General features: G+C 40.3%; 1 protein-coding gene across 4 annotated transcripts; it reads right to left on the bottom strand.

Moving 5' to 3' along the window:
- Positions 1-19,627: 19,627 nt before the first annotated feature.
- LOC310768994 (uncharacterized protein) lies at positions 19,628-25,764 on the bottom strand. Of its 4 annotated transcripts, none has more exons than XM_083628013.1 (6): positions 25,651-25,757; positions 24,164-24,265; positions 23,358-23,465; positions 22,246-22,389; positions 20,494-20,625; positions 19,628-20,057 (listed from the first exon to the last, which is right to left on the bottom strand). In XM_083628013.1, exons 1-6 carry the CDS (start codon positions 25,697-25,699, stop codon positions 19,894-19,896), a joined length of 699 nt encoding a protein of 232 aa, XP_083484139.1. In that variant the 5' UTR covers positions 25,700-25,757; the 3' UTR covers positions 19,628-19,893. The 4 variants fall into 4 exon arrangements, 2 of the variants coding, with proteins under 2 accessions (XP_083484139.1, XP_083484140.1); XM_083628014.1 differs by having other exon boundaries at positions 22,312-22,389; positions 25,651-25,756; XR_014551402.1 differs by lacking the exon at positions 22,246-22,389 and having other exon boundaries at positions 23,377-23,465; positions 25,651-25,764.
- Positions 25,765-25,966: the final 202 nt, after the last annotated feature.

Raw genomic sequence — 25,966 nt, 5'->3', positions numbered from 1 at the left:
TTTATAGGACGTTTGTGCACTGTATTTGCCTCGTGGAACAATGTGTTGTCTTCAACATAAAATTCCAGCTTCAATGTAGTAATTTAGAAGAAATATTTCATTAAAAGGGGGCAGAGAATTTCAATAAACTGGACTTAGCCTTCTCTAACTGAAGAACTAACTGACAGGATTCATCTTAGGATTTGAAATAACATATCAATGTAAGGTATGTGCACAAAGCAGACTGCAGTATAGCAGAGAGAAGGAAACCTGGAAAGGGGAGTTGTCTGTGTGCAAGAGAGCATTAAAGTGGGGAAAGGAGGAAAAACAGGTGAAGGCAGGGTGGATGTTTTCCCTGTCGGAACACCAGAATGCACTTCTGGCATCTTAAGGGTTGACACCATTGCAGTCTGGCTTCCTGACGATGATAGTGCTGCTTGGTTACAATATCATTCTGTGGGACATTCTGCCTCTGAGCGGTTGGTGAGAACAATGGAGAGATACAGCAGCAGCAGCAGTGAGGCAAAGGGGCCACTACAGTTGCCTCATGATGCAAAGAACCAGTGGTTGAGGCTCACCCCACTAAGGGTGCTTGTGCAGCGCAAGCCATGCTGAGGCCAGGGTGCATGCATGGAGGCAGAAGATGAAGGAGGCGGAAGATGAAGGTTGCAGTGTCCAGCAGCTGTAATGGCAGAGCGCAATATGGTGTTGCCCACCAAGTAGCACTGCTGGGTAAGCTTCACACAGTGAGTCGTCCACAAAGAAACAAGGGTAGAAAATAGCAGGATTTTAAACAGCAGCCCAGGAGAGTACATGTTGACCTTCTGCCTGTTAATGAACAAAAGTACTGGGGGTGGGGGGACAATCAGGATCTCTCTAGAAGATGGTGCAGCCAGGCATCTTGTCACGTGATTTTGGTTTCAAGATGGTGGTGACAGAGGTGGAGCTAGCTGCTCCGGCACCCTGCTCTGGCTGTGCACCTGGGGGTGGGGCTAGCTGCCTGTGGGGGCGGGGCGAGTATGCCAGGGGGGCGCTGCCCACAGTGAGCATCCCAGCGGGACAATTTCACCCCCCCCAAGGATGACAACTGGGGCGTGCCGCTCCCACTGCACCCCCAAACTTAGCTAAATTAGCTAAGCACAAATTGTCATAAGCACAAATTAATTTTTTTTATTTTTTGAGAGTGATCAGAATGTGCCTGCAGTAGTTAGGGCCTATAGTGAGAACACAGTTTCACATCCAGGCATCCTTTTGTGATAGATCTTAGGAGTTCTAAAGTTTCTGGCAATATGTGATGAGCTAAGTCAGCAACTCTTAGATTCTAGGTACATTCTTTCACCTTTGGTGGACGTGCCCTAGGATTAAGGCTTTCTGGGAGATGATTTATAATGAAATGAAAAAGGTATTTAAATATACCTTCCTGAAGAAACCGGAGGCCTTTCTCCTGGGCATGGTCGGCCAATTGGTGCCAAAGAAGGACAGAACTTTTTTTATGTATGCAACAACAGCAGCAAGAATACTTACCGCAAAGTATTGGAAGACACAAGATTTACCCACCCGGGAAGAATGGCAGATGAAGTTGATGGACTATATGGAACTGGCAGAAATGACTGGCAGAATCCGAGACCAGGGAGAAGAGTCGGTGGAAGAAGATTGGAAAAAAATCAAAGATTATTTACAGAAATACTGTAAAATTAATGAATGCTAGAAAAATGTTGGAATGAAGTTATATGGCTTTAGCAGAAAGGTTATAAGGAATTAAGTATAAATAGATTTTTAATGTATTAAAGGGAAAAAAATAAGGTTAGAATAAGTTAAGATAAATTACAGGACAGAAAACTGAGGAAGATGGAAAGGATTTACTGAAACAGTTAATTGAAGTGGAATACAAAAACGGAGGTGTGAGGAGGTCGTGGAAACAAGTGAATGAAAGATAAGATACTGAAATTATGGATGTGTTTTAAATTGTGTTTGTTGTGTTTTGTTAATTCAATGTTTTAGCGTTAGTGTTACGTAGTGTTTTTGTTTTTGTATTGTATTGTTTTGTTGAATTCTTTCTTTCTTTTATAGTCTTTAAACATCTTAATAAATATTATTATTTATTTATTTTTTAAAAGCAACTCTTAGATTCTAGAATCTGGGTCAGGACATTTAAAGACTGGCAAAAAATCATTTTAGTACAGACAGGGGATTTAGGCAGTTAGCAGGGGCTGGGGGTTGGAATATCATCCCTGCTGTTTTGAAGCCTGGGCTTAAGGAGTGGTACAGGGATGGTTGAAAGGGGTTTCTTCAGGACCTCCTCGCCCATTTTTGCTGTGGCTAGGCAACAGTTTTGATATTTATTGATAAGTAGTTTCGTATAGTGGTTTGTGTCCTAAGCCCAGGAGTAGAGAAAGATCAGATTCAAAACTCCCCACTCAACCAGGAAGCTCATATTAAGTATCGTTTAGTGGTTGGCTCCTGAGGGTTCATTTTGCAAGTGTGCTTCTGTTTCGTAGTGATTGAGCCAGAGGGGAATCTTTTATATTTGCGAATTCTTCTCCAGCTTGAGGATTCTTGTTAGAAGAAGGGTGCAGTTTCTGAGCATGGCTCCAGGTAAAAGCAAGGGTAGAGGAGGCCATAAGGCCAACCAAAAGCTCCTGCACCCCAGAAGAAGCAGGCACAGCCAACCCTGACAACCCCCTCTGAGGAGGAGGAAGAGCCAGACTGGAGGGCTATATTGATGTGCCTTGAGGCCTTGGAAAGGCAGAAATCAACATCTGTCACAGCTGCAGCTTCCATATTGGCAACAGCAGTGGGAAGTGCCCCGCAGCTGGCAGCAGCAGGAATAGAAAAGCCTAACCAGGGTGTTGTTGATTTAATTTTAGCATGTCTGGATGCCTTGGAGGCAGGTACCGGTTTTGCTTCAGAGGAAGGGCCAGCTGTGGAAGTCACACAGGAGTCGGTCATGGCTGCTGATACTGCTACAGGTGAGGCATTTTCTTCCCTGCTAAGGGATTGTGCAGGGTGGCACCCTCAATTGTCATGGGCTTGTCAGGGTTGTAGTTTGGCCCAATGTCCTTTCTCCCCTCCTGTGGTGGCTGAGGCTGCCTCAGGATCCCCCTTATACAGGCGGATCTGGCATCTTGTTGGCCACCTTGGTGGGCAGACTGTAATATAATAATAATAATAATAATAATAATAATAATAATAATAATAATAATAATAATAGACCTTTATTGTCACTAAACCACCTGTGTGCAATAATAATAATAATAATAATAATAATAATAATAATAATTAATAATTAATAATTAATAATAATAATAATAATAATAATAATAATAATAATAATAATAATAATTTATTATTTATACCCCGCCCATCTGGCTGTGTTTCCCCAGCATTAAATATTTAAAACTTCCCTAAACAGTGAAATTATACGAGCCTGCTCCCCCCCACACACATACACTCAGACTTATTCGCGCTCTGTGTGCTTGTCAGAAGTCAATTACACCACTATTTTTTTCCATTCAGCAGCCCAACAGCCCATGGATAAAAACTGTTCTTTAACCTGTTGGTGCGGCTGACTATATTTCTGTATTTCCTGCTCGAAGGTAGGAGATTAAAGAAGTGATGGCCAGGATGTGAGTCGTCCCTAAGAACTTTCCTCGCTCTCCTGACGCAGCGGTCTCCTGCAATGTCATCTAGCTGTATTCGCCACCCTCTGTAGGGACTTCCGCAGCTGTCAAACCAGCGTACCACACAGTTATACATTATGAAAGGACACTTTGTGAAAGGACACAGTTATACATTATGAAAGGACACTTTGTATTGTGGCCAGGTAGAAGGAGATCATCAATTTTTGTTTGACATTGTTCTTTCGCAAGACCCTGAGGAAATGGAGTCTCTGTTGGGCCTTCCTAATCACCTGGGTTGTATTGATTTTCCAAGTGCGGTCTTCACTAAGGTGAACTCCCAGGAATTTAAAGGAATTCCTCCTTTAAAGGACTTTCTCCACACACACATCCCTGATATACAACGGGGCTAGTTCCTCTCTCTCTTCCTCTGAAAGTCCAACAGCATCTCCTTTGTCTTGCTGATATTTAGGTGCAAGTTGTTCTCTAGGTACCATGTGGAGACTTTTCGAACCTCCTCCCTATACTCTGATTCATCTCAACCTGTAATTAAACCCATTATGGTGATATCATCTGCAAACTTAATAATTGCAGTGGATCAATCAGAAGAAATGTAGTCATATGTATGCAATGAGTACAGGTAGGGACTCAGCACTCATCCCTGTGGGGTGCCAGTGCTGACCTTCAGAGAGGTAGATGTAACAGGCCCAATCCTCACTATTTGTGTGCGATCCCTCAGAAAGTCTTTAATCCAATCACAGATGGTAGAGGAAAGGTCCAGGTCCATCAGCTTTTTAATAAGACTGTCCAGAAGCATGGTATTAATAGCTGAGCTATAATAAATAAACAGCATTCTGACATAATTCCCCAGTCTCTCCAGATGACTCGCTGCAAGGTGAAAAGCTGTGGCTATGGCATTGTCTGTTGACCTATTTCTCCTGTGAAAGAACTGATGTTCATCAAAATCCAGTGGAAAACATATTCTAAAATGTTGAAGAACTAATCACTCAAAGCATTTCATCATTACAGATGTTAATGCAATGGGTCTGTAGCCATTTAGGCAGTTAATTGCTGTTTTCTTTGGGACTGGGACAATGGTGGCTGCTTTCAAACATGATGGTACACAAGCAGTCTGCAGGGAGATGTTGAAAATCCTTGTCAGGACCCCTGTTAGTTGATCAGAGCAATTTTTTACCACTTTCCCCAGCACCCCATCCGGACCAGCCACTTTGCTGGGATTCACCGCCCACAATGCAGCTTTCACTTGATGGTCATATAGAATAAGCGGCTGAGAGTTTATAGGCTGGCGGGCAGAAGCCATGATACTTGATCTTTCTACCTCATAGTGGGCAAAGAAGACGTTCAGGTCCTCCGCTAACACATCATCAGCCTTAACCGTGTTCCTTGTATTGCCCTTGTAGTTGGTTGGGTGCTGCACTCTCTGCCACACTTGTTTCGTGGTGTTATCAGCTAGGCAATTCTCCACTTTAAGCTTACAGTGGTACCTCGGGTTACATATGCTTCAGGTTACAGACTCTGCTAACCCAGAAATATTACCTTGGGTTAAGAACTTTGCTTCAGGATGAGAACAGAAATCGTGCAGTGGCGGCGCAGTGGCAGCAGGAGGCCCCATTAGCTAAAGTGGTGCTTCAGGTTAAGTACAGTTTCAGGTTAAGAACAGACCTCCAGAACAAATTAAGTTCTTAACCCGAGGTACCACTGTATATTGTTGTTTTGCTGCCTTAATGCCTTTCCTGAGCTTTGTTCTTGCCTCTCTGTATATGTCAATGCCCCCTGCCTTGAAGGCATTATCCTGAGCTTTCAAAAGTATCCTTACTTCAGCAGTCATCCAGGGTTTGTTGTTCCCATAAATTCTAATGCACCTCTCCGTTGTTACATTATTGGTGCACACATTGATATAGGAAAGTACAGTGTCCGTGTATCTGTGCAGATCTTGTTCAAACACTCTCAATCAGTGCTTTCAAAACAGTCCTGGAGCTGACTGAAAGCACCCTCTGGCCAGATTCTGACTGTTTTTATAGCTGGCTGAGTTCTTCTCCTTAAGGGGATGTACTTCAGACATAGAAAAATTGAGGAATGGTCTGATGAACCTAAGTGGGGAAGGGAAATTGCCCTGTATGCCTGCTTCAGATTGGAATTAATTGTGGGGCTCAGGGGTGGGTGGGGGGGTGAATGTGACCAGTCACCTGGTCTGCAGAGATAACTGAGATGCCCTGCCTTCATCCATTAGCATCCACCAGTAGCAAATAGCCCCTATTCTTTGCAAATATTTAGTTTTGATTTATAGGGTTCACCAGGGGTGGAAACGTGGCAAGCCTACGATGAGGCTTTTCATAAGTGAGTGGCTATTGAGCCTACATTGCAATGAGGAAAAGGGTTTCTGACTGATGACTCCATTTTATGTCTCATGCACTTACCATATTTGGGGATAGAACTGACAACAGGCACTTACTGCCCAGACAAGCCTAAGCTAGGCATGAGTGCTCCTTTTTCAGAGTTGCTCATCTATTCACAGCCTGTCTCAGGGTGAGACCAGCCAGATGTGGAGTTAGGAAAGCTCAAGGGAAAAAGCCGCGCCTGGGGAAACCCTAGGTCAATTAGGATACCTGAAGGAGTTGTTGTGGGTTATATGCATAGGGAAGATTCTTCGTATACTGAAAAGGTTTTTGGGTTTCTACATGCAATTTCAGGGCCCATTGCTCCCTGATTTTGTCAAGAAAAGTCTGTGGTGGGCCCAAATGCTGAATGAAAGATTCTTGGTGTACCATTCTCTCCATTGGCTTGATGCTCTCGTCATGTAGCCAAAAGTTATTTGTTTCGCTGAGAGGAACACAATTACCAGGACCCAAAATGTGTGCTGCATGTGAAAGTATGTAATGGGACTCCTGAAATCCCATTGTGCACCTCACTGCCCAACAAAGGGATGCCCCTGCTTTAGTGCATGCATGTGTAATAATAAATGGGAAGAAGGCTTTGTGTCTGTCCATTTTTATGTCTGGGGATGTTCCTGTGTGACAGATGTGTGTCGGTGTACATGCAGCTTCCAATGCACCACTATACGTAGATCCTGAGACCAATAAGATTATATCCAACTGGAAATATAGATTCCATTTCTCCAAGACGGAAGAACTCATGTATGTGACATTGAACATTTCTTCTTTACTCTCTGCAGAGGGAATTCCAACGTGTCTTGCAATGAAAAATGGTAGAGCTCCACATAGAACATGTCAGATCACAGGAGGCAGTTGCTTTATAAATACGACTCGAACCTATTTCAGTGAGTATGAAGTCTTTCTGTCTAATTAAACCTGAGTTTGTGGGTTTTCATTTGGTCTCTGGGGTATTTAGGGGTGACCACAGAATACTGATCTCACACAATGTCAAGGAACTCAACTTTTTTCCAGAATAAAATATTAGTAGAATTAAAACTATATTAAAAATCAGTTTAAAATGTACCAATAATTACAGTAAAAACAGCATGGTCTCAGCATGGTCTTTCATTAAAACACTCAGGAGTCCAGGAGCAGTCACTGAGATGGCTCATTTCCTTGTCAGTAACTAATAGAGTGTGTTACTTCCATCATTCATTTACACATAAATATTCCTACATATATTGTGACTTTATCTGCAAAGAGACCTACATTAAGTGGCGGGGACAAACCATTCAAGTTGGTCCTACCTGCCTGCTGAGAGGAAGGGTTGCGGTGAAGTCCAGTTGCCCCAGGAAGTGATCTGACCATGGTACTTCTTTTCTTCCACTGAAACTTAGTGCCAGATCACCCATGACCACAGAGGTAAACACCAGATCTAAGGCATGTCCATGGCAATGAGTAGGTCCAGATTTATTCAGGGACAGCCCCATGGAGGCCATGGTTTCCATGAAGTCCAGAGTGGTCCCTTGTATGGCTGTGGCAGCATGGATGTTAAAATCACCCAGGACTACCAAACTCAAAACCATCCCCCCACTCTCTCATTTCAGAATCTGATTCCAATGAGCTGCTGCCAACAAAAATAGTTCTTATGGTGAGATAGCCAGAAAGACGTGAGATCAAGAGAATGGGAAAATTAGAGGAAAAGAGAGGGGGAAAAAACTTTTTGCTAGTTCTTGCATATTTTTTACCATAAGTTTCATCTTTTCCATATTCATTTTAAAGCCAGACACCTTGCCAAAATCATATATTATTTTTATTGTTTTAGCGATACTTGCTTCTGGTTCTTCTGTTGTTAACAAAATATCATCCGCAAAGGCCCTGATCTTATAAACCTCTTTCCCCAATGTTATTCCTATGATCTCTTTGTCTTTCATTATTTCCGACAACAATATTTCTAATGTCAATATAAAAAGTAAAGGTGAGAGAGGACATCCTTGTCTGGTGCCCTTCTCTACTGGAAAGCATTCTGTCTTGACACTATTAATTATTAGACTAGCCTGCTGCTTCTCGTAAATCGCATTTATACCTATGCAATAATTTTCACCCAATGATGCTAGTTCCAATACTTTCTTTAGGAATACCCTTGATAAATTTTCAAAAGCCTTCTCAGCATCTATTAGCATAAACACCGTTCTTTTATTTGTTCTTAATTCTAAATATTCCAATAAATCAATTACTATTCTCATATTTGACTTTATATGCCTGTTTGGAAGGAATCCTGCTTGATCTTGGTTTATATTGTCCTTTAAAACTGATTTCTTTTTTTTATATAAGATATTTATTAACATTTTCCATTTTTTACAAACAATAAAAAAGAAAAAAAGAAAAAGAAAAAATAATAAAAAAACACATAACGTTCAAAACTTATTTTTCAATCACATCTTTCACTGACCTCCTCATACCTCCCCTTCTTGTATTCCAGTTCAAATTGTTTATCCAGCAAATCCTTATCTCCCAGCATTACAATTAAACCCCTTATTTTCAAACCATCCTCTTATATTATTATATCTTAAACTCTTGATTATATACCAAGAAAAAAGGGACCATTTTTTCATAATCTTATTACCATTACAGCTAGAAACCAATTAATTTCAATCCTGCATCATTCAACATTCATTAATATTGCAATATTTTTGTAGATAGTCCTTGAATTTCTTCCATTCTTCTTCTGCCGACTCTTCTCCCTGGTCACGGATTCTGCCAGTCATTTCTGCCAATCCCATAAAGTCAATCAACTTCATTTGCCATTCTTCCAGAGTGGGTAGATCTTGCGTCTTCCAATACTTTGCGATGAGTATTCTTGCTGCTGTTGTGGCATACATAAAGAAAGTTCTATCCTTTTTCGACACCAATTGGCCGACCATGCCCAAGAGAAAGGCCTCTGGTTTCTTCAGGAAGGTATATTTAAATACCTTTTTTCAATTCATTATAAATCATTTCCCAGAAAGCCTTAATCCTAGGGCACGTCAACCAAAGGTGAAAAAATGTACCTTCATTTTCTTTACATTTCCAACATTTATTATCGGGCAAGTGATATATTTTTGCAAGCTTGACTGGGGTCATGTACCACCTGTATATCATTTTCATAATATTTTCTCTTAAGGCATTACATGCTGTAAATTTCATACCTGTGGCTTTAAAACTGATTTCAACCTGTTTGCTGGAATACTCACAAACAGCTTATAATCATTTTTTTTTAAAATAATTTTTATTAAATTTCCATTTACCAAACCAATCATATCATATTAATTATTCCAAATTATACCAATACATATCACAGAGTCCAAATATTCAACCGAATTTTAATTTTTTTTATGGGGGGTACCCATGCTACGAGTTCGGTAGGGGTCCAATCATCTTATATTTCTGCTGCTTTGATATTCACAGTCCCATCTTCCCATCTCCTTGTCGTTATCCTTTTTCTTCTTAATAACCTCCGAGTTGTTTCCACAAGCGAGTTAAAAGGAACGTTGTTTATATTTCTGTGTGAACTTTGTAATGCTCTCCCGTAATTTATCTCAAGTAGATCCAAAAGTCCAAAAATCCTGTTCAAGTGGCCGTCGCCATTTTAGTCAGTTCTGGTGAAATACAGTCTAGGCATCCGCTCCTTAATTTTCCCAGACCACTTGCACCATAAATCAGTCTTTCCAGGAGGGTTATTGCCCTTTCAAATTTACAATCCAAACCTAATACCAGAGCGGTGGCTCACCCCCCTCCATGGCTGTAAATCTTGCAACAAGGTCTGTCTCTTAATGGCATATCACATTAATAACTAAGCCACAAATAATGTGAAAGAGAAATTAGAACCTAAATTGATATGTAAGGACGAGGAAGGAAGAATCTTAGGAGTGCAAATCAATTTTCAGGGAGAAAAACTCAACGTGGTGACAGTCTATGCGCCAAATACAAATAAGTTGGAGTTTTTCAAAAAATTGGAACAAGTCTTATTAAATCTAGAGAATAATAAACTGGTCCTACTTGGAGATCTAAATGGAGTGCCGAAACCAGAACTAGATAGAAGCTCAAAGAGGAAGAATCTAAATCAAGGGAAACTTCTGAGATCGTTTAATGACCTCGAGGAAAATTTAGATTTAATAGATATATGGAGATATAAAAATCCCATGACAAAACAATTCACTCACTTCTCAGAGCCGCATCAGAGTTGGAGCAGGTTGGATCAGATATGGGTATCAAGAGAATTAACAATAAGAGTGTCGAAATGTGAGATACTTCCTAGAACACTATCTGATCACAACCCAATAATATTACATTTAAATTGGAAAACTCAGGGTATGTACAGATGGAGAATGAATGACTATTTATTTGAAAAAGAAGAAGTGATTGAAAAGGTTAAAACCACCTTAAAAGACTACTTTGATTTAAATATCAATAAGGAGACAAACATAGACATAGTTTGGGATGCCAGTAAGGCAGTGCTAAGAGGTTTTCTGATACAACAAAATAGTCAAAGAAGAAAGGTGAGAGAACAAAAAAAAGAAGAGTTAATTACACAATTGAGAGAATGTGAAAAGAATCTGATAGAAAAACCGAGTGATGAAGGGAACAAGCAACTGTACAAGATATTACAAGCACAATACTCAACATTAATAAATCAAGAGGTAGAATGGGGAATTAAGTTAATGAGACAAAAAAATTTTGAATCGGCAAATAAAACTGGAAAGTTTCTGGCGTGGCAACTGAGAAAAAGGAAAAAAAATGCTATTAATAAAATAAAAGTAGAAGAACAAATCTTGGAGGACCCTAATGAAATAAAAAAGAGCTTCCTCAAATTCTATGAAAACCTATATAAAAGAGAAGAAGAAGATGCCATAGAAATAGAAAAATATCTAGAAGAAAACAGAATTAACAACATATCGGAAGAGGAAAGAAGTCTGTTAAATAAACCCATAAAAGCAGAGGAAATTCAAGAGGCGATAAAGAGGATGAAACTGGGGAAAGCCCCAGGCCCAGATGGTCTATCGGCCAAGTATTATAAAGTCCTAGAAGAACTTATAACACCGCTGCTATGTGAAGTAATGAATGAGATTTTAGGAGGAGGAAGAACACCAGCATCCTGGAAAGAAGCATACATTACATTGATACCGAAACCTGATTCGGACAGACAGATCATTAAGAACTACAGACCGATTTCATTACTGAACAATGACTACAAGATCTTCACAGACGTAATGGCGACCCGACTTAAAAAGTGTCTAGTTAACCTCATCCATACCGATCAGGCTGGTTTTTTACCTAATAGGCAAATAAAAGACAACATAAGACATACAATAAGCATCATTGAATACTTAGAATGCAAAAATGAAATCCCCGCAGCTTTAATGTTCATTGACGCCGAAAAGGCTTTTGACAATGTATCCTGGCGTTTTCTTATAAAATGTTTGGAAAAGACAGGGATAGAGGGCACATTCCTTGAAGGAATAAAAGCAATTTACTCACAACAAAGTGCCAAATTAATTATCAATAATAACTTAACAGAACCCTTTGAAATTTCGAAGGGTACAAGGCAGGGGTGCCCTCTGTCACCTCTTCTGTTTATTATGATGTTAGAGATAATTACAAATAAGATAAGGAAAACTTCAGAGATACGCGGAATAAATATTGGAGTGAAAGAATACAAATTGAAAGCATATGCTGACGATCTTATGTTGTCTTTAGAGGATCCAAAAGAGAGTGTTAGTAAGGTGTTAGATCTGTTAGAAGAATTTGGAAAATTATCTGGTTTTAAATTAAATAGAACAAAAACTAAAATGATGACTAAAAATGTGAAAGAGGAGGTAAAAAACCATCTTGAATCTCAAACTGGTATTAAAGTAACAAAAAAAGTAAAATACCTTGGAATCTGGTTAACGATGAAAAATATAAATTTGATGGAATATAACTACATAACCACATGGAAAGAAATAAGGAAGGACTTAGACACCTGGAACAGAATAAAACTTTCTTGGTCAGGTAGAATGGCGGCGATTAAAATGAGTTTATTACCGAAATTGTTGTTCCTATTTCAAAATATACCGATAATCAGGGGAACCTCAGTATTCAAAGATTGGCAGAAAATACTCTCTAAATTTATCTGGCAAGGGAAAAGGCCCAGAATCAGATTTAAACTACTCACAGATCAAAGAGATAGGGGAGGATTCGCAGTTCCAAATTTAAAGTTGTATTATGAAGCCTCGTGTCTTTGTTGGGTCTAAGATTGGATCGCTATTAAAAATAAAGACTTGTTAGATCTAGAAGGATTTAATATAAGATTTGGTTGGCACTCTTACCTATGACGTAACAAGGGAAAGGTTCATAAAGGATTTTCTAACCACATTTTTAGAGGACCACTGCTGGAAGTGTGGGAAAGAAACAAAAAATTATTGGAACAGAAGACCCCTTGGTGGCTATCGCCAATTGATATCCTGACAATAAAAAAACCAAACATCGAAGGAGAAAGATGGACATATGAAGACCTACTAGTAAAAACAGAGACTGGTTGGAGGATTAGGCCTTATGAAGAAATAAAGAACAAATTGACAGGATGGATCCAATTTCACCAAATTAATTCTATATGGTCTGAGGATAAAAAGAATGGGATAAGTGAGAAAAAATCTAGATTTCAGATTGAAATACTAGAAAGTAAAACAAAACTCCTATCGAAAATGTATAGCCTGTTACTTGAATGGGACACCAAAGATGAAGAAGTAAAGGAGGTAATGATCAGATGGGCAATGGACTTCGGACATAACATAGAGTTTGATAAATGGAAGGCATTATGGAATAAAGGCATGAGATTCTCGGCATGCACAACACTCAGGGAAAATATGTATAAAATGATGTACAGGTGGTATGTAACGCCCGTAAAATTGGAAAAATATATAAAACTGGTGATAAATTATGTTGGAAGTGCAAGATCAAGGAGGGCGATTTCTATCATATGTGGTGGTTGTGTGAGCCTATCAAAAAATTCTGGGAATCTATTTACAACGAATTAAAAAGAATCCTCAAATATACCTTTATAAAAAAACCCGAAGCCTTTCTGCTGGGGATAATTGGGGAGGAAATCAAAAAGGAAGACCACACACTCTTTCAGTATGCGACAGTGGCTGCCAGAACTCTAATAGCGCAGAATTGGAAGACATCAAAAATCCCAACTATAAACGAATGGCAAACCAAACTATTTGACTATTTAGAACTGGCAAAAATGACACAGAAAATAAGAAATCAAAAAGACATAAAGTTTAATAAAGAATGGAATAAATTTATGACATATATGGAAACAGAGGTAAAAAATCTAAAAATCACAGTAGGTGTGACGTAACACTTGTGACGTAAAGAGTCTTTTGAAGAAAAGAAACTGCAGATAAAAAATCATATAATATATTCTGAAACCGAGATGAAGGGAAGTCAATTAATGTTGTGTGTTATTTAGTTATTTAGTTAATGTAAGTTAATTAGTTGGTGTTTTATGTTAGGAGATGTTTTTTCTTTTGTTTTTTATTATTATTTCTTTTATTTATGTACTCCTTTTTTGTATGTATGTGTTATGTATGTTTATTTTTTCACTTCTTTTAATGTTGGATGTAGCAAAATGAATTAAAACCAATTAAAAAATAAATAAATAACTAAGCCACAAGAAAGCCTTTCTTCTTTCCAGATCTTTCACAAAGTAAAACCTTTCGTTAGTATTTTTTGTTTCCACACAGTTTATTTTTCAGTCTCACTTGCTATCAGTCATTGCGACGGTTCTTCTAAGGGGGGGGGGGTTGTTAGGTAAATCATAATGAAAAAGAAAGAAAGTCCCCCCCCCTTTCCGTTCCATTCAACATGCCGACATGGCTGTGATTCTTTGATGTAATCTTCTGTTCATTCCGTCCCATCACTCTTCTCTTCTCTTCTCAGTGGTAGATTTATTTAGCAGATAATACACCCCTGACTTCACTCGAAACATGTGCATTTACTTTCTCCAATTTTTTAATATTAAGCAATGCAACTAGTTTTGCTCTTGAAAGCTACGTCCAGGAGCTCCGGAGCTCGCACGAGGGCTTTCCGCCCAGTGCCCCCCCTCCTTCTTTCGAACTCGGGGATGATTTATGGGCAACCGCGGGCGAGGCAGCATCTTCCCACCCCCTGGGAAGAAGAAGGGAGGCTGATATACTCCCCATAATCAGCCTCTAAATTACCTCGTGCGAGCCGGAAAGATGGTATTGTCGGCCATCTTCCAAGGTGCCCCTAGCGGCCCCCCTGCTTATAATCATTATTAAGCAATGATAAAGGGTAAAGGGACCCCTGACCATTAGGTCCAGTCATGGCCGACTCTGGGGTTGCTGCACTCATCTCACTTTATTGGCTGACAGAGCCAGTGTACAGCTTCCAGGTCATGTGGCCAGAATGACTAAGCCACTTCTGGCGAACCAGAGCAGCGCACGGAAATGCCTTAAGCAATGATATGGGCCTGTAATTATTAATTGATTCTCTGTCTGTTCCTTGTTTTTGAATTTTAGTAATATTTGCTTCTTGCCAAGAATTTGGAGTTCTTCCTTCCCTCATTATAGCATTCATTAATGTTTTTAAAGTTAACATAATAGAATCTTCTAACTTTTTAAAATGTATTGCAGGAAGCCCATCTGGGCCTGGTGCTTTCTCTAATTTCAGATTAATAATTGCTTGATGTATTTTCATTATCGTGATTGGTGCATGTAATTTTTCCATTTTATTTTCACTTGTTTTGGGAATTTGTTTGCCCTGTAGATATTTTATTATTTCTTGTTCTGTTTCTGATCCTCTACTGTATAGATTAGCAAAGTAATTTACAAAACTTTAAGGTATTTACTTTTTCTTCCGTATCAAGTGTCTTCCCTTCATGAGTTACTTTGTTTGTTTGTCTCTCTTTCTGTTTTTTCTTTATCTGCCAAGCAAGAAGTTTACCTGGCCTAGTTTTCTTGAGCAGATGGCCTGGTTTAACAGGCTGATGCAAGTTCCGGCCAGTTGCAGTTTTTGGAAACTCTTCTTACAGCAGCCAAACTCCTAATTGCCTCCAAGTGGTGCTCACCTGCTGCACCTGCTGAAGAATCATTCCATAATTTTATCTCACCCCTCCCCATTTTTCCTGTGCCCAGGCGAACTCATAGTTCTTCTGCCAGAGAAGCCAAGCCCCTCAAGACATTACTACAAGCTGGGTAGTTTGCCGTCCCAAGCAGTAGAAAATCATTTTGATAATGGATGATCCCTGATAAGCTTATATGGAAACGATCCCAGTCAATGAATGTTCCAAAAGCCTTGAAGGCCATGAATGCAACTGAATAACCCGTAAGCATACCCTTATCCATGTACCTGTTGCCCTCAAAATTGAAGCCCAACAAATGGACATCATTGGGATGTACCGGAAGAATTACCGGGCCTGTAATCCAACCAAAGCACTGTCCACTATATAAGGTGAGCAGAATTATAGAAGACTGGTTACCCTAAAATGCCAAATGCCTTGGGGAAGTAGGCTGCTCAGTAGGCTCCTAGTTGGAAGGTTTTTTTAACAAAAGTTATTTTAAACATCTTCTTCATTTCATTGTAAATAATTTCCTAATATTTCTTTGATTTGGGCTCCATGATCACTGCAGATGGTGACAGCAGTCACGAAATTAAAAGACGCCTGCTCCTTGGGAGAAAGGTGATGGCAAACCTAGACAGCATCTTAAAAAGCAGAGGCATCACCTTGCCAACAAAGGTCCGTATAGTTAAAGCCATGGTTTTCCCAGTAGTGATGTATGGAAGTGAGAGCTGGACCATAAAGAAGGCTGATTGCCAAAGAATTGATGCTTTTGAATTATGGTGCTGAAGGAGACTCTTGAGAGTCCCATGGACTGCAAGAAGATCAAACCTATCCATTCTTAAGGAAATCAGCCCTGAGTGCTCACTGGAAGGACAGATCCTGAAGCTGAGGCTCCAATACTTTGGCCACCTCATGAGAAGAGAAGACTCCCTGGAACAGACCCTGATGTTGGGAAAGATGGAGGACACAAGGAGAAGGGGACGACAGAGGACGAGATGGTTGGACAGTGTTCTTGAAGCTACAAACATGAGTCTGACCAAAGTGCGGGAGGCAGTGGAAGACAGGAGTGTCTGGTGTGCTCTGGTCCATGGGGTCACGAAGAGTCGGACACGACTAAATGACTAAACAACAACAACAACAACAACATTTCTTTACAATTTTGTAATCCCATCACATATGGGAAAATGTCCCTTCTGCTAATTCAAATTTCCAACATTTACTTTCTTTATTTTTGTACATTTTTGATAATTTTACTGGAGTTAGATACCATCTATCTATAATTTTCATATTATTTTCTTTCATCACTACGCATGCCATAAATTTTATCTCATTCTTCCCCAGTTTTTTCCCATTCCTCAATCTGTATATTGTGTCCCACATCTTGTGCCCATTTAATCATGATTGATTTAACCTCTTCATCTTTTGTTTCCCATTCTAGCAACAGATTGTACATTTTCGATATTAATTTCCTATCATTTTCTATTATTTCTCTCTGAAAAGTTGAAATTTCATACTGAAATCCTTTTTTTTATCATTCTTAAATGTTTCATTTAACTGAAAATATTGCAGCCATTTTGTTACTTTCTCCCTAATTTCATTAAATTCTTTCAATTTTAATTGGTTTCCTATTTCTGTTAACAACCTTCTATACGTAGCCATATTTATTTTTTTCACTGATTATTGCCTATGTAATAATAATAATAATATTTTTTTATTTATATCCCGCCCTCCCCAGCCGAAGCTGGGCTCAGGGCGGCTAACAACAATAAAATAATACAACATTCTAAAATCATTTCATTAAAAAATTACTTCAAATCAAATTGATGGCAACCATCGGGCTAGAGTTCTGTGAAGATTGCCAAAGGAGGGAGTCAGGCTGTGCCGTGGCCAAAGGCTTGGCGGAACAGCTCTGTCTTGCAGGCCCTGCGGAAAGATGTCAAGTCCCGCAGGGCCCTAATCTCTTGTGGCAGAGTGTTCCACCAGATCGGAGCCAGAGCTGAAAAAGCCCTGGCTCTGGTTGAGGCCAGCCTAACCTCTCTGTGGCCTGGGACCTCCAAGAGGTTTTTGTTTGAAGATCGTAAGTTCCTCTGTGGGACATACCAGGAGAGGCGTTCCCGTAGGTACGAGGGTCCTAGGGCGTGTAGGGCTTTAAAGGTTAAAACCAGCACTTTAAACCTGATCCTGTACTCCACCGGGAGTCAGTGCAGCTGGTATAGCACTGGGTGAATGTGATCTCGCAGCGAGGACCCTGTAAGGAGTCTCGCTGCGGCATTCTGCACCCACTGGAGTTTCTGAGTCAGTCTCAAGGGCAGCCCCACGTAGAGCACGTTACAATAATCCAGTCTGGAGGTGACCGTCGCGTGGATCACAGTGGCTAGGTCAGGGCGAGAGAGGTAAGGAGCCAACTGCTTAGCTTGGCGGAGATGAAAAAATGCCGCCTTTGTTATAGCTGCAATCTGCGCCTCCATGGAAAGGGAGGTGTCGAAGATTACACCCAAACTCTGCATTTTGGCTAATAAAGAAGCTTCTAATTACTGCTTTACTGGCATATCATACTATATTGTCTTCTGTCCCTTTTGGCTATTTAATTCAAAATAATCTTTTAAGATTTTTTTCTGCCTTCTTAGTTATTTCCTGATTGTTTCATAAGTCTTTGTTTAACCTCCAGCTTCTCAAGGTATTACCTTCTCCTTTTATCTGTATAAGAACTGGGTTGTGGTCAGAAAGGCTCCTTGGTAGTATATCTGCTGACTTTACCATTAAGGTAATTTCCTTAGATATCCACACAGCACCGATCAGGTTGCTTGATTGGTGTACTTCTGATAGGAAAGTGAATTCTCTAATGAGTGCTTAAATCTCCAAGCGTCAATTAAATTCATATTTTCATTCATTGCAAAGAAGGTTAGTGGTAATTTCCCTTCTTTTGATTCTGATTTCCTTATTGTTCTATCCATTTCCAGTGAGAATATACCATTCATGTCTCCTAGCATAATAATCTTTTGATCCATATATTCAATTAATTTAAGAACCAGTCTTGAAAGACTTACACTGGCTCCCAGTACGTTTCCGAGCACAGTTCAAAGTGTTGGTGCTGACCTTTAAAGTCCTCAATGGCCTCGGTCCTGTATACCTGAAGGAGCGTCTCCACCCCCATCGTTCTGCCCAGACACTGAGGTCCAGCGCCGAGGGCCTTCTTGCGGTTCCCTCATTGTGAGAAGCAAAGCTACAGGGAACCAGGCAGAGGGCCTTCTCGGTAGTGGCGCCCGCCCTGTGGAACGCCCTCCCATCAGATGTCAAAGTGATAAACAACTACCTGACATTCAGAAGACATCTTAAGGCAGCCCTGTTCAGGGAAGTTTTTAATGTGTGATATTTTAGTGTATTTTTGGTTTCTATGGAAGCCGCCAAGAGTGGCTGGGGAAACGTACAAATAATAAATTATTATTATTATTATTATTATTATTATTATTATTATTATTATTATTATGTGTGTGTTTGAACTTCTTGTGGTATCTTTAAAATATTGTAAGCCACTCAGAAATTTCAGAAGAGTCGGACATGACTAAACGACTAAACAACGACAACACCAGGCATATTGATTGTGTTTTGAAGTCTTGCCTTGTCTTTTTTACCTTTCTTTTTCTTCCTATTTTTATCTTCCTCCTCCTCCTTTCTACACTGCCATCAGATTGCTCTGGGTCCTGTCCTCCTACTGCACCCTCCAAAGCCGGGCCTGTTCCTCCCAAGTCTTTATAATATTTCCTCCAAAAAATTTCAGCCTCCTTTGCATCCCTGATTCTATGTTTTTTCTCTTTATAAGTAAAAGAGATACCTTCTTGGTACTCCCAGCGGTACCTACTGTCAATTCTTCGGAGAGTATCTGCAAGATCCTAGTTTTCTGGGCTTCTTGTAAAATTCAGGGATTTCTGCACTTAAAATACAGCAGTTTTGTGTGTGTCCTATAATAACTTTTGTACTTGAGCAGGAGAAAATGCTCAAGCAGTGGATAGCTATTGTAGGAGAGCACTGTTGTGCTCATGCCTTGTTTTCTCGGCTTCTCATGAGTAAATTGTTAGGCACTCTGACACCAGAATGCTGAACTAGAGGGGTCTTGGGTGTGATCCAGCAGGGATCCTCTTATGCTCCTGACTCCCTCTCTCTCTCCTGAGTTTTGCCAAACACTAGTAATCTGCCCTAGTTGCCTAGTGCTGTGTGACAAATCTCCCAAAAAGCATCTACAAATGCCTACTGTTGGCTGCATTTTAGAGCTTTCATTAATGTTTCCCTCTTGATAAATTGGAAGGGAAGTTGTTGTTTGTGTTTGTGTGTGTGTGTTTGAACTTCTTGTGGTATCTTTAAAATATTGTAAGCCACTCAGAAATTTCTATGAATATGGATTGGTATTTACCAGTACCTTTCTTAAAGCAATGCAATAACTAATAATTACCTATTTGCTCCTTCTAAAAGCAATTCCCTTTGCCATCAATTTTGCCAAATACTCTTAATTTGATGAATAAAGGCACAGCACACAGTTTTCATTTGCAACACCAATTTATTTTAAGGGGAATTTAATACCTATAACATATTATCATGAAAAAGAGTCCCAAAGCTAGACATTACTACTTCAGATTCTCTATCGCCTAAACCCATTTACCCACCACTATAAGCCAAATAGAGGACTCAGGAGTCCTTTGAATGGCAGTTGCTCAATATTCCCACCACCAGGAAAGCAACCTCCACTTCCACAGCTGCAAGAAACAGTGGGGTCAAAAAGAAAGAAGATGTAGTTCCCCTCTAACTACCCCTCATTGTTGAGCTGCTCTCCGGAACGCACACTTTCACAGCATCTTGCTTGGGTTATAGTGCCTGAAAAGGCATCAATATGCATTGACATTTTGGCCATTTCACAAAAAGATGGAGTTGCACAGGCTCTGACAACCTCATTGGGAACTTCACTGTCATCTAGTAAAGAAAAAGAGAAACAGTCACATGAGTGTGGATAATAAAGGATGTGTGTGTAGAAGAGAGAGAACAGAAGCATTTTAATTTTCCTGAACTGCATTGCATAAGTATAGAAAGCATCACAGAATTACATCATGAGGTGAATATGAAACAGATGTTGATTTTTTTCTTATGCAACAGGGGCCCAATCTGTATCAATATTGTTTTGCAGATCAGGATTCCATGGCTGCTTCTTTTAAAAGGCTAGTAAAAACACTCCTTTAAAAGATAGTTTTACATGCAATTTTAGCTCCATTATGTTTATAGGAAGAAGAAAACTTGCCTCCACAAATACAAACACCGTCTATCTTCTGCCAGGAAGTCAAAAACAGAGAGAAACAGCTAGCCCCCCACCCTGTCTCTTCTCTCCCACTCATTGGATGGCAATACTACTTACCACGAACAAGAACAAACTCAAGGCACCGAGTCTCATCTCCATAACACCTGATGGGCTTTGGATGCTCAGAAACTACTGGGCCAGAAGGACCAGGGATTGGACATGTCAGACCATTTAACCGACGACGTGGATCTGCAAAAAAACACCACTAAAGTCAACATATGGTTCCAGCTGAGAATGATTCCTAGGCCTCAGTGCTCTAGTCCTGTAAAAGTGTTGCAGCATCTTTACTGCATTCTGTTTCCAGAATTAGTGATGTGATGATGTAGATCTAGCCATCATCCCTAATAAGAGAGAGAGGTGCTGGCAGGTGGGCTATCAAAAGGGAGCACTTTTAGTTGCTGTTATGCAAAGAAATGCCAGAGAGACTCCACCCACTCTGTTACTAAATTTGTATTGTGTTTCATAGATGGACCTGAGATGAATAGGCAAGTAGGAGTATTTTTAAGGGGGCCAGCTATGGACTTCATTCTTGGCTTGTCACTTAGACTAATTTGCAACTGCTATTTTTTGTGTGCATTGCATATTATGTACCATGTTCCATCATGGATTATGTATTCTTACTGTGAAAGAATAATTTATGCATATAATATTGTTAACATATGTTATTTACTTCGTTGTTAGGTTGCATATTGTTTAGTGATTAAGGCTAATATAAAGTTCTGAATCAATAAATGACAGAATGAAGCAAGCCTAGGTGTTTGTTTCTATATGAAATAATATCTTAATACTAAAACAGTGGTGTGTGGGTGGGTGTATACTGTATATATGAGAAAATGAGAAACTAAACTTAACTAAAATTCACCTTCGAACAAAACAACACTATAGTGTAATAAAGCAATAAAATGTCAAAAAACAAAAACATATCAGCACATCTTGAAGTATATTTTAATTCAAGGACCCCTCCCGTTTTCAGTGATCCTCTTGCCAAGGCATCTCCCAACTCACAAAATAATATGCACCACATTCAAATTCTGCTGCTCATCTTCACAAATATTAAGTATCTGCTTCCCATTCCATATTACTCATTCCATTCTACTCCACAATTGCAAACAACACATCATCCATCCACTCACTCACTCCACAATCTCTCACTCAATCACCAAACAATGATTGCCAGTCACTCCTTCCACTCAACAGAATGTACTGCAGAAACCAAGGAGATAAAGAAACTGTTCACTCACTGAGCCATCTAAAATAACAATACAAATAGCCACAGATGTTCCTGGAAGCAATCTGGCTCCCTCCCATGTTGCTGTTTCCCACTCCAGACTCTCACCTGAGGATAGGTGGAGCTATGCAGATCTGGTCCCTGGTACTTCTTCCTCCCACCAAGGAATATCCTCAAACAATTCAACCCGTGTAAGATGCAAATAAAGAGAGGGCACTCTCATCAAAGTCCCAACTCTCATTCACTCTGCAGTGTGCCTTTTGTAGTTCTCTAGCTGGAAGGCCTCCAGCAGCAACAGCTGCTTTTACTTACTACTTCTGCAGTTCTGCTCAAGCAAGATGACTTCTAAGTCCAACAAGGCTTTCCGGGAGCAAAGACATGCGGTCTCATATCTCTCCCCCCATCCCTCTATTTACATATTTGAGACACAGATGGTGATGCTGATTCTAAGCATTTCCCATAAAAACTAGGGAAACGAATCTTGGACTGGAACAGTATTGTTTGTCTAAGGGCAGCAAGGAAGAAAGCGGAAACCTCCATGCTATTTATGCTCTGAGATATATGCAGATATATGCACTTACGTGGAATGCTTATCTCGTTGCAAAAATGCGTTTGACAGCACTTTGTGAAACTCCTCATGTATTGACCTTGTTCTGTAGTGAAGCTGTAATTTGAGGGGCAATTTTTAACACATCCCAATTCTTTTTTGATGTTTTCAGAGCCATCTGTGAGAGAAAATAGGAAGCAAAGGCTAGATCAGCAATAAATCCGTTCCTCTGTGTACTCAAATTTATATAATGCTTCTAGGTGATTTAAGAGAAGAGCCTGGCAAGCACTAAATTTAGCAAGCTGATCTTTAAGGTAGTTTCTTCAAGAATCACTTTATAAATATGGCATAAGTTCTTCTGCAAAACTATGTGACTATACCAGAATAGTTACTTTAAAAAAATGTGTTTTAGTGGGACAAGATTCCAATGTCCATGGACTTGTTCTTCTGCACACACAAAATGGCACCCATATCCACCTAGCCTATCCAGTGGCCTAACTCAAGAAGCTGCTTTTTACTATGTACTACATTTCTGAGAGACAGGAGAATAAGACAGTTTTCCCACTCTCTTGATCTCACTTCTTTCTGGCTATGTCACAATAAGAACCATTTTTGTACGCAGCCTTCTATGGGGAAATGGAGTTATGATTCTGTTTATTTTTCCAATAGGAAAAATATTTCTGTGGCTTCAGTTGCTGTTGGCAGCAGCTCCTTGGAGAAAGGTTCTGAAAGGAGAGAGTTGGGAGATGGTTTTGAGTTTGGTAGTCCTGCCTGATTTTAATATGCATGCTGGGCCATCTCAGTGGCTGCTCCTGGACTCCTGAAGTCCCTCTCTAGAGAAGAGAGATTTAGCCCATCCTTGCTGTGCTTTTGCCAGCAGCTGAAGACATTCTTGTCCAGACAGGATTTGGGGGAATGACTGTTTTAATGAAAGGGCTGAGACCATGCTGTTTTTACTGTAATTATTGGTACATTCTAAACAGATTTTTAATACAGTTTTTATTCTACTAATATTTTATTCTGGGAAAAAGTTGAGTTCCTTGACATTGTGTGAGATCATATTCTGTGGTCACCCCTAAATACCCCAGAGATCAAATGAAAACCCACAAACTCAGGTTTAATCAGACAGAAAGGCTTCATACTCACTGAAATTGGTTGCATTCACCTGTGCAAAGCAACTGCCTCCTGTGATATTACATGATTGAAGTGGAGAACCAATTGATCTCACTCTAGCACAAAATAGTATTCCCACTGCTGAGAGTAAAGAAAAAGAAATGTTCAATGCCACATACATGAGTTCTTCCATCTTGGAGAAATGGAATCTCTATTTTCAGTTGGATAAAATCTTATTGGTCTCAGGATCTATGTATAGTGGTGCATTGGAAGCTGTATGCACACCGACACACAGCTTCCCTCTATCTCTGCAAAATGAACACTCATGGCAGGCTTAGTCTTGCCTAGGCAGTAAGTGCCTGTTGTCAGTTCTATCTATATGGTAAGTGCATGACACATAAAATGGAGCCATCGGTCAGACAACTTTTTCTCCCATTGCAATGTAGGCTCAATAGCCGCACACTTACGAAAAGCTTCATCATAGGCTTGCCATGTCCCCACCCCTGGTCAACTCTATAAATCAAAACTAATATTTCCAAAGAACAGGGCTGACTGGCTACTGGTGGATGCTAATGGGTGAAGGGAGGACATCTCAGTTATCTCTGCAGACCACATGAATGGTCACATTCACCCCCCAACCTCCATACCTGATTAAAGTCTGCCCACCAAGGCGGCCAACAAGATTCCAGATCGCCCTATATAAGGGGGGATCCTGAGGAAGCCTCAGCCACCACTGGAAGGGACAAAGGCAATTGGGCCAAACTCCAACCCTGACAACCCCATTGGCAATTGGCGGTGCCCCCCTACCCAATCCCTTAGCAGGGAAGAAAATGCCTCACCCGTAGCAGTATCAGCAGCCATGACCGACTCCTGTGTGGCTTCCACAGCTGGCCCTTCCTCTGAAGCAAAACCGGTACCTGCCTCCAAGGCATCCAGACATGCTAAAATTAAATCAACAACACCCTGGTTAGGCTTTTCTATTCCTGCTACTGAAAGCTGCAGGGCACTTCCCACTGCTGTTGCCAATGTGGAAGCTGCAGCTGTGACAGATGTTGATTTCTGCCTTTCCAAGGCCTCAAGGCACATCAATATAGCCCTCCAGTCTGGCTCTTCCTCCTCCTCAGAGGGGGTTGTCAGGGTTGGCTGTGCCTGCTTCTTCTGGGGTGCAGGAGCTTTTGGTTGGCCTTATGGCCTCCTCTACCCTTGCTTTTACCTGGAGCCATGCTCAGAAAATTCACCCTTCTCCCAATAAGAATCCTCAAGTTGGAGAAGAATTCGCAAATATAAAAGATTCCCCTCTGCCTCAGTCACTATGAGACAGAAACACACTTGCAAAATGAACCCTTAAGAGCCAACCACTAAACGATACTTAACATGAGCTTCCTGGTTGAGTGGGGAGTTTTGAACCTGATCTTTCTCTACTCCTGGGCTTAGGACACAAACCACTATACGAAACTACTTATCGATAAATATCAAAACTGTTGCCTAGCCACAGCAAAAATGGGTGAGGAGGTCCTGAAGAAACCCCTTTCAACCAACTCTATACCACTCCTCAAGCCCAGGCTTCAGAACAACAGGGGTGATATTCCAACCCCCAGCCCCTGCTAACTACCTAAATCCCCCAGTCTGTACTAAAATGATTTTTTTGCCAGTATTTGCCAGCCTCTAGAATCTAAGAGTTGCTGACCTAGCTCATCACATTTTGCCAGAAAGTTTAGAACTCCTAAGATCAATCACCAAAGGATTCCTGGATGCCGACTTCGCTATTAAAATATGATATCCATAAAGGCATCCTTTAAAGGAGATGTGAAACTGTGTTCTCACTATAGGCCAGAAGCGCTGCAGGCACATTCTGATCACCCTCAAAAATATAAAACTGTTTAATTTGTGCTAATGATAATTTGTACTTTTATTTAGATAAGTTTTTTATAATGTTATGATGGACTACACATCTTAGAATCCAATGGAAGGTGTTTCCTAAGTACTTGAAACTTTTTACTTTTTTGATTTCTCGATCACCAATGCACCATTTAAAGGAATGAAGTCTGAATGAACCAGAGGCAGGGGGTGATGTCTATATGTGAAAACATACCCAAAGCCAACCTCATGAAACAGAAGAACATTCTGTCAGACCCTCTTCCATGCGTTTCTGGTCTCCTCCTACCCTCCAAAATTTAGAGTCCATTTTCCCATGGTGCCAATATTTTGAGCTTCCATTATCCCTCATAGAGCCAATATCAGTTTGCATTGCCTATCCTACTGCACTTCCCCTCCCAGATTTGAAAAAATAATAATAAAAAAATCAAGATTTCAGCTTCCAACTCACCTAGAGAAAGGATGGCCAAGAGGAGACAAGTACTCAGAAATATTTTCATAGTGCTGGAGAGATCAAAAGCTGAGAAGCACTCAGAAGAAACAAGCAGGTAACCGATGGAGGAAGAAGCTGACTTGGAGGGATTTATAGGCCAAGAAGAAGGTTGACGTGGAAAGAACTGATCCAGAGAGGGAGTGGCAAAGATTGCATGCCTTCCCAGACAGCCTGTAATTTTATCATGGTTGTTTGAAACAACAGATGAGCTCCATGAAAGTTCACAAATTGCCCTTCCAGTCTATCCCCTTGTTATGTACTGAGTTGAATAGGA

The sequence above is a fragment of the Podarcis filfolensis genome, assembly GCF_964270895.1.
Source record: "Podarcis filfolensis genome assembly, chromosome: 8".
In the NCBI taxonomy this organism is placed as follows: domain Eukaryota; kingdom Metazoa; phylum Chordata; class Lepidosauria; order Squamata; family Lacertidae; genus Podarcis; species Podarcis filfolensis.
The sequence above is the reverse complement of the archived record's forward strand: the minus strand, read 5'-3'. Positions and strand labels throughout refer to the sequence as shown.

Excerpts from the sequence above, each read along its gene's own strand:
- LOC310768994 (XM_083628013.1), bottom strand. The coding sequence starts at position 25,699 with ATGAAAATATTTCTGAGTACTTGTCTCCTCTTGGCCATCCTTTCTCTA. Across the intron at positions 22,390-23,357 it reads GGTGAATGCAACCAATTTCA|ATGGCTCTGAAAACATCAAA; the intron begins GTGAGTATGAAG and ends TTTCTCTCACAG. Across the intron at positions 20,058-20,493 it reads TGAGTTTGTTCTTGTTCGTG|ATGACAGTGAAGTTCCCAAT; the intron begins GTAAGTAGTATT and ends TTTCTTTACTAG.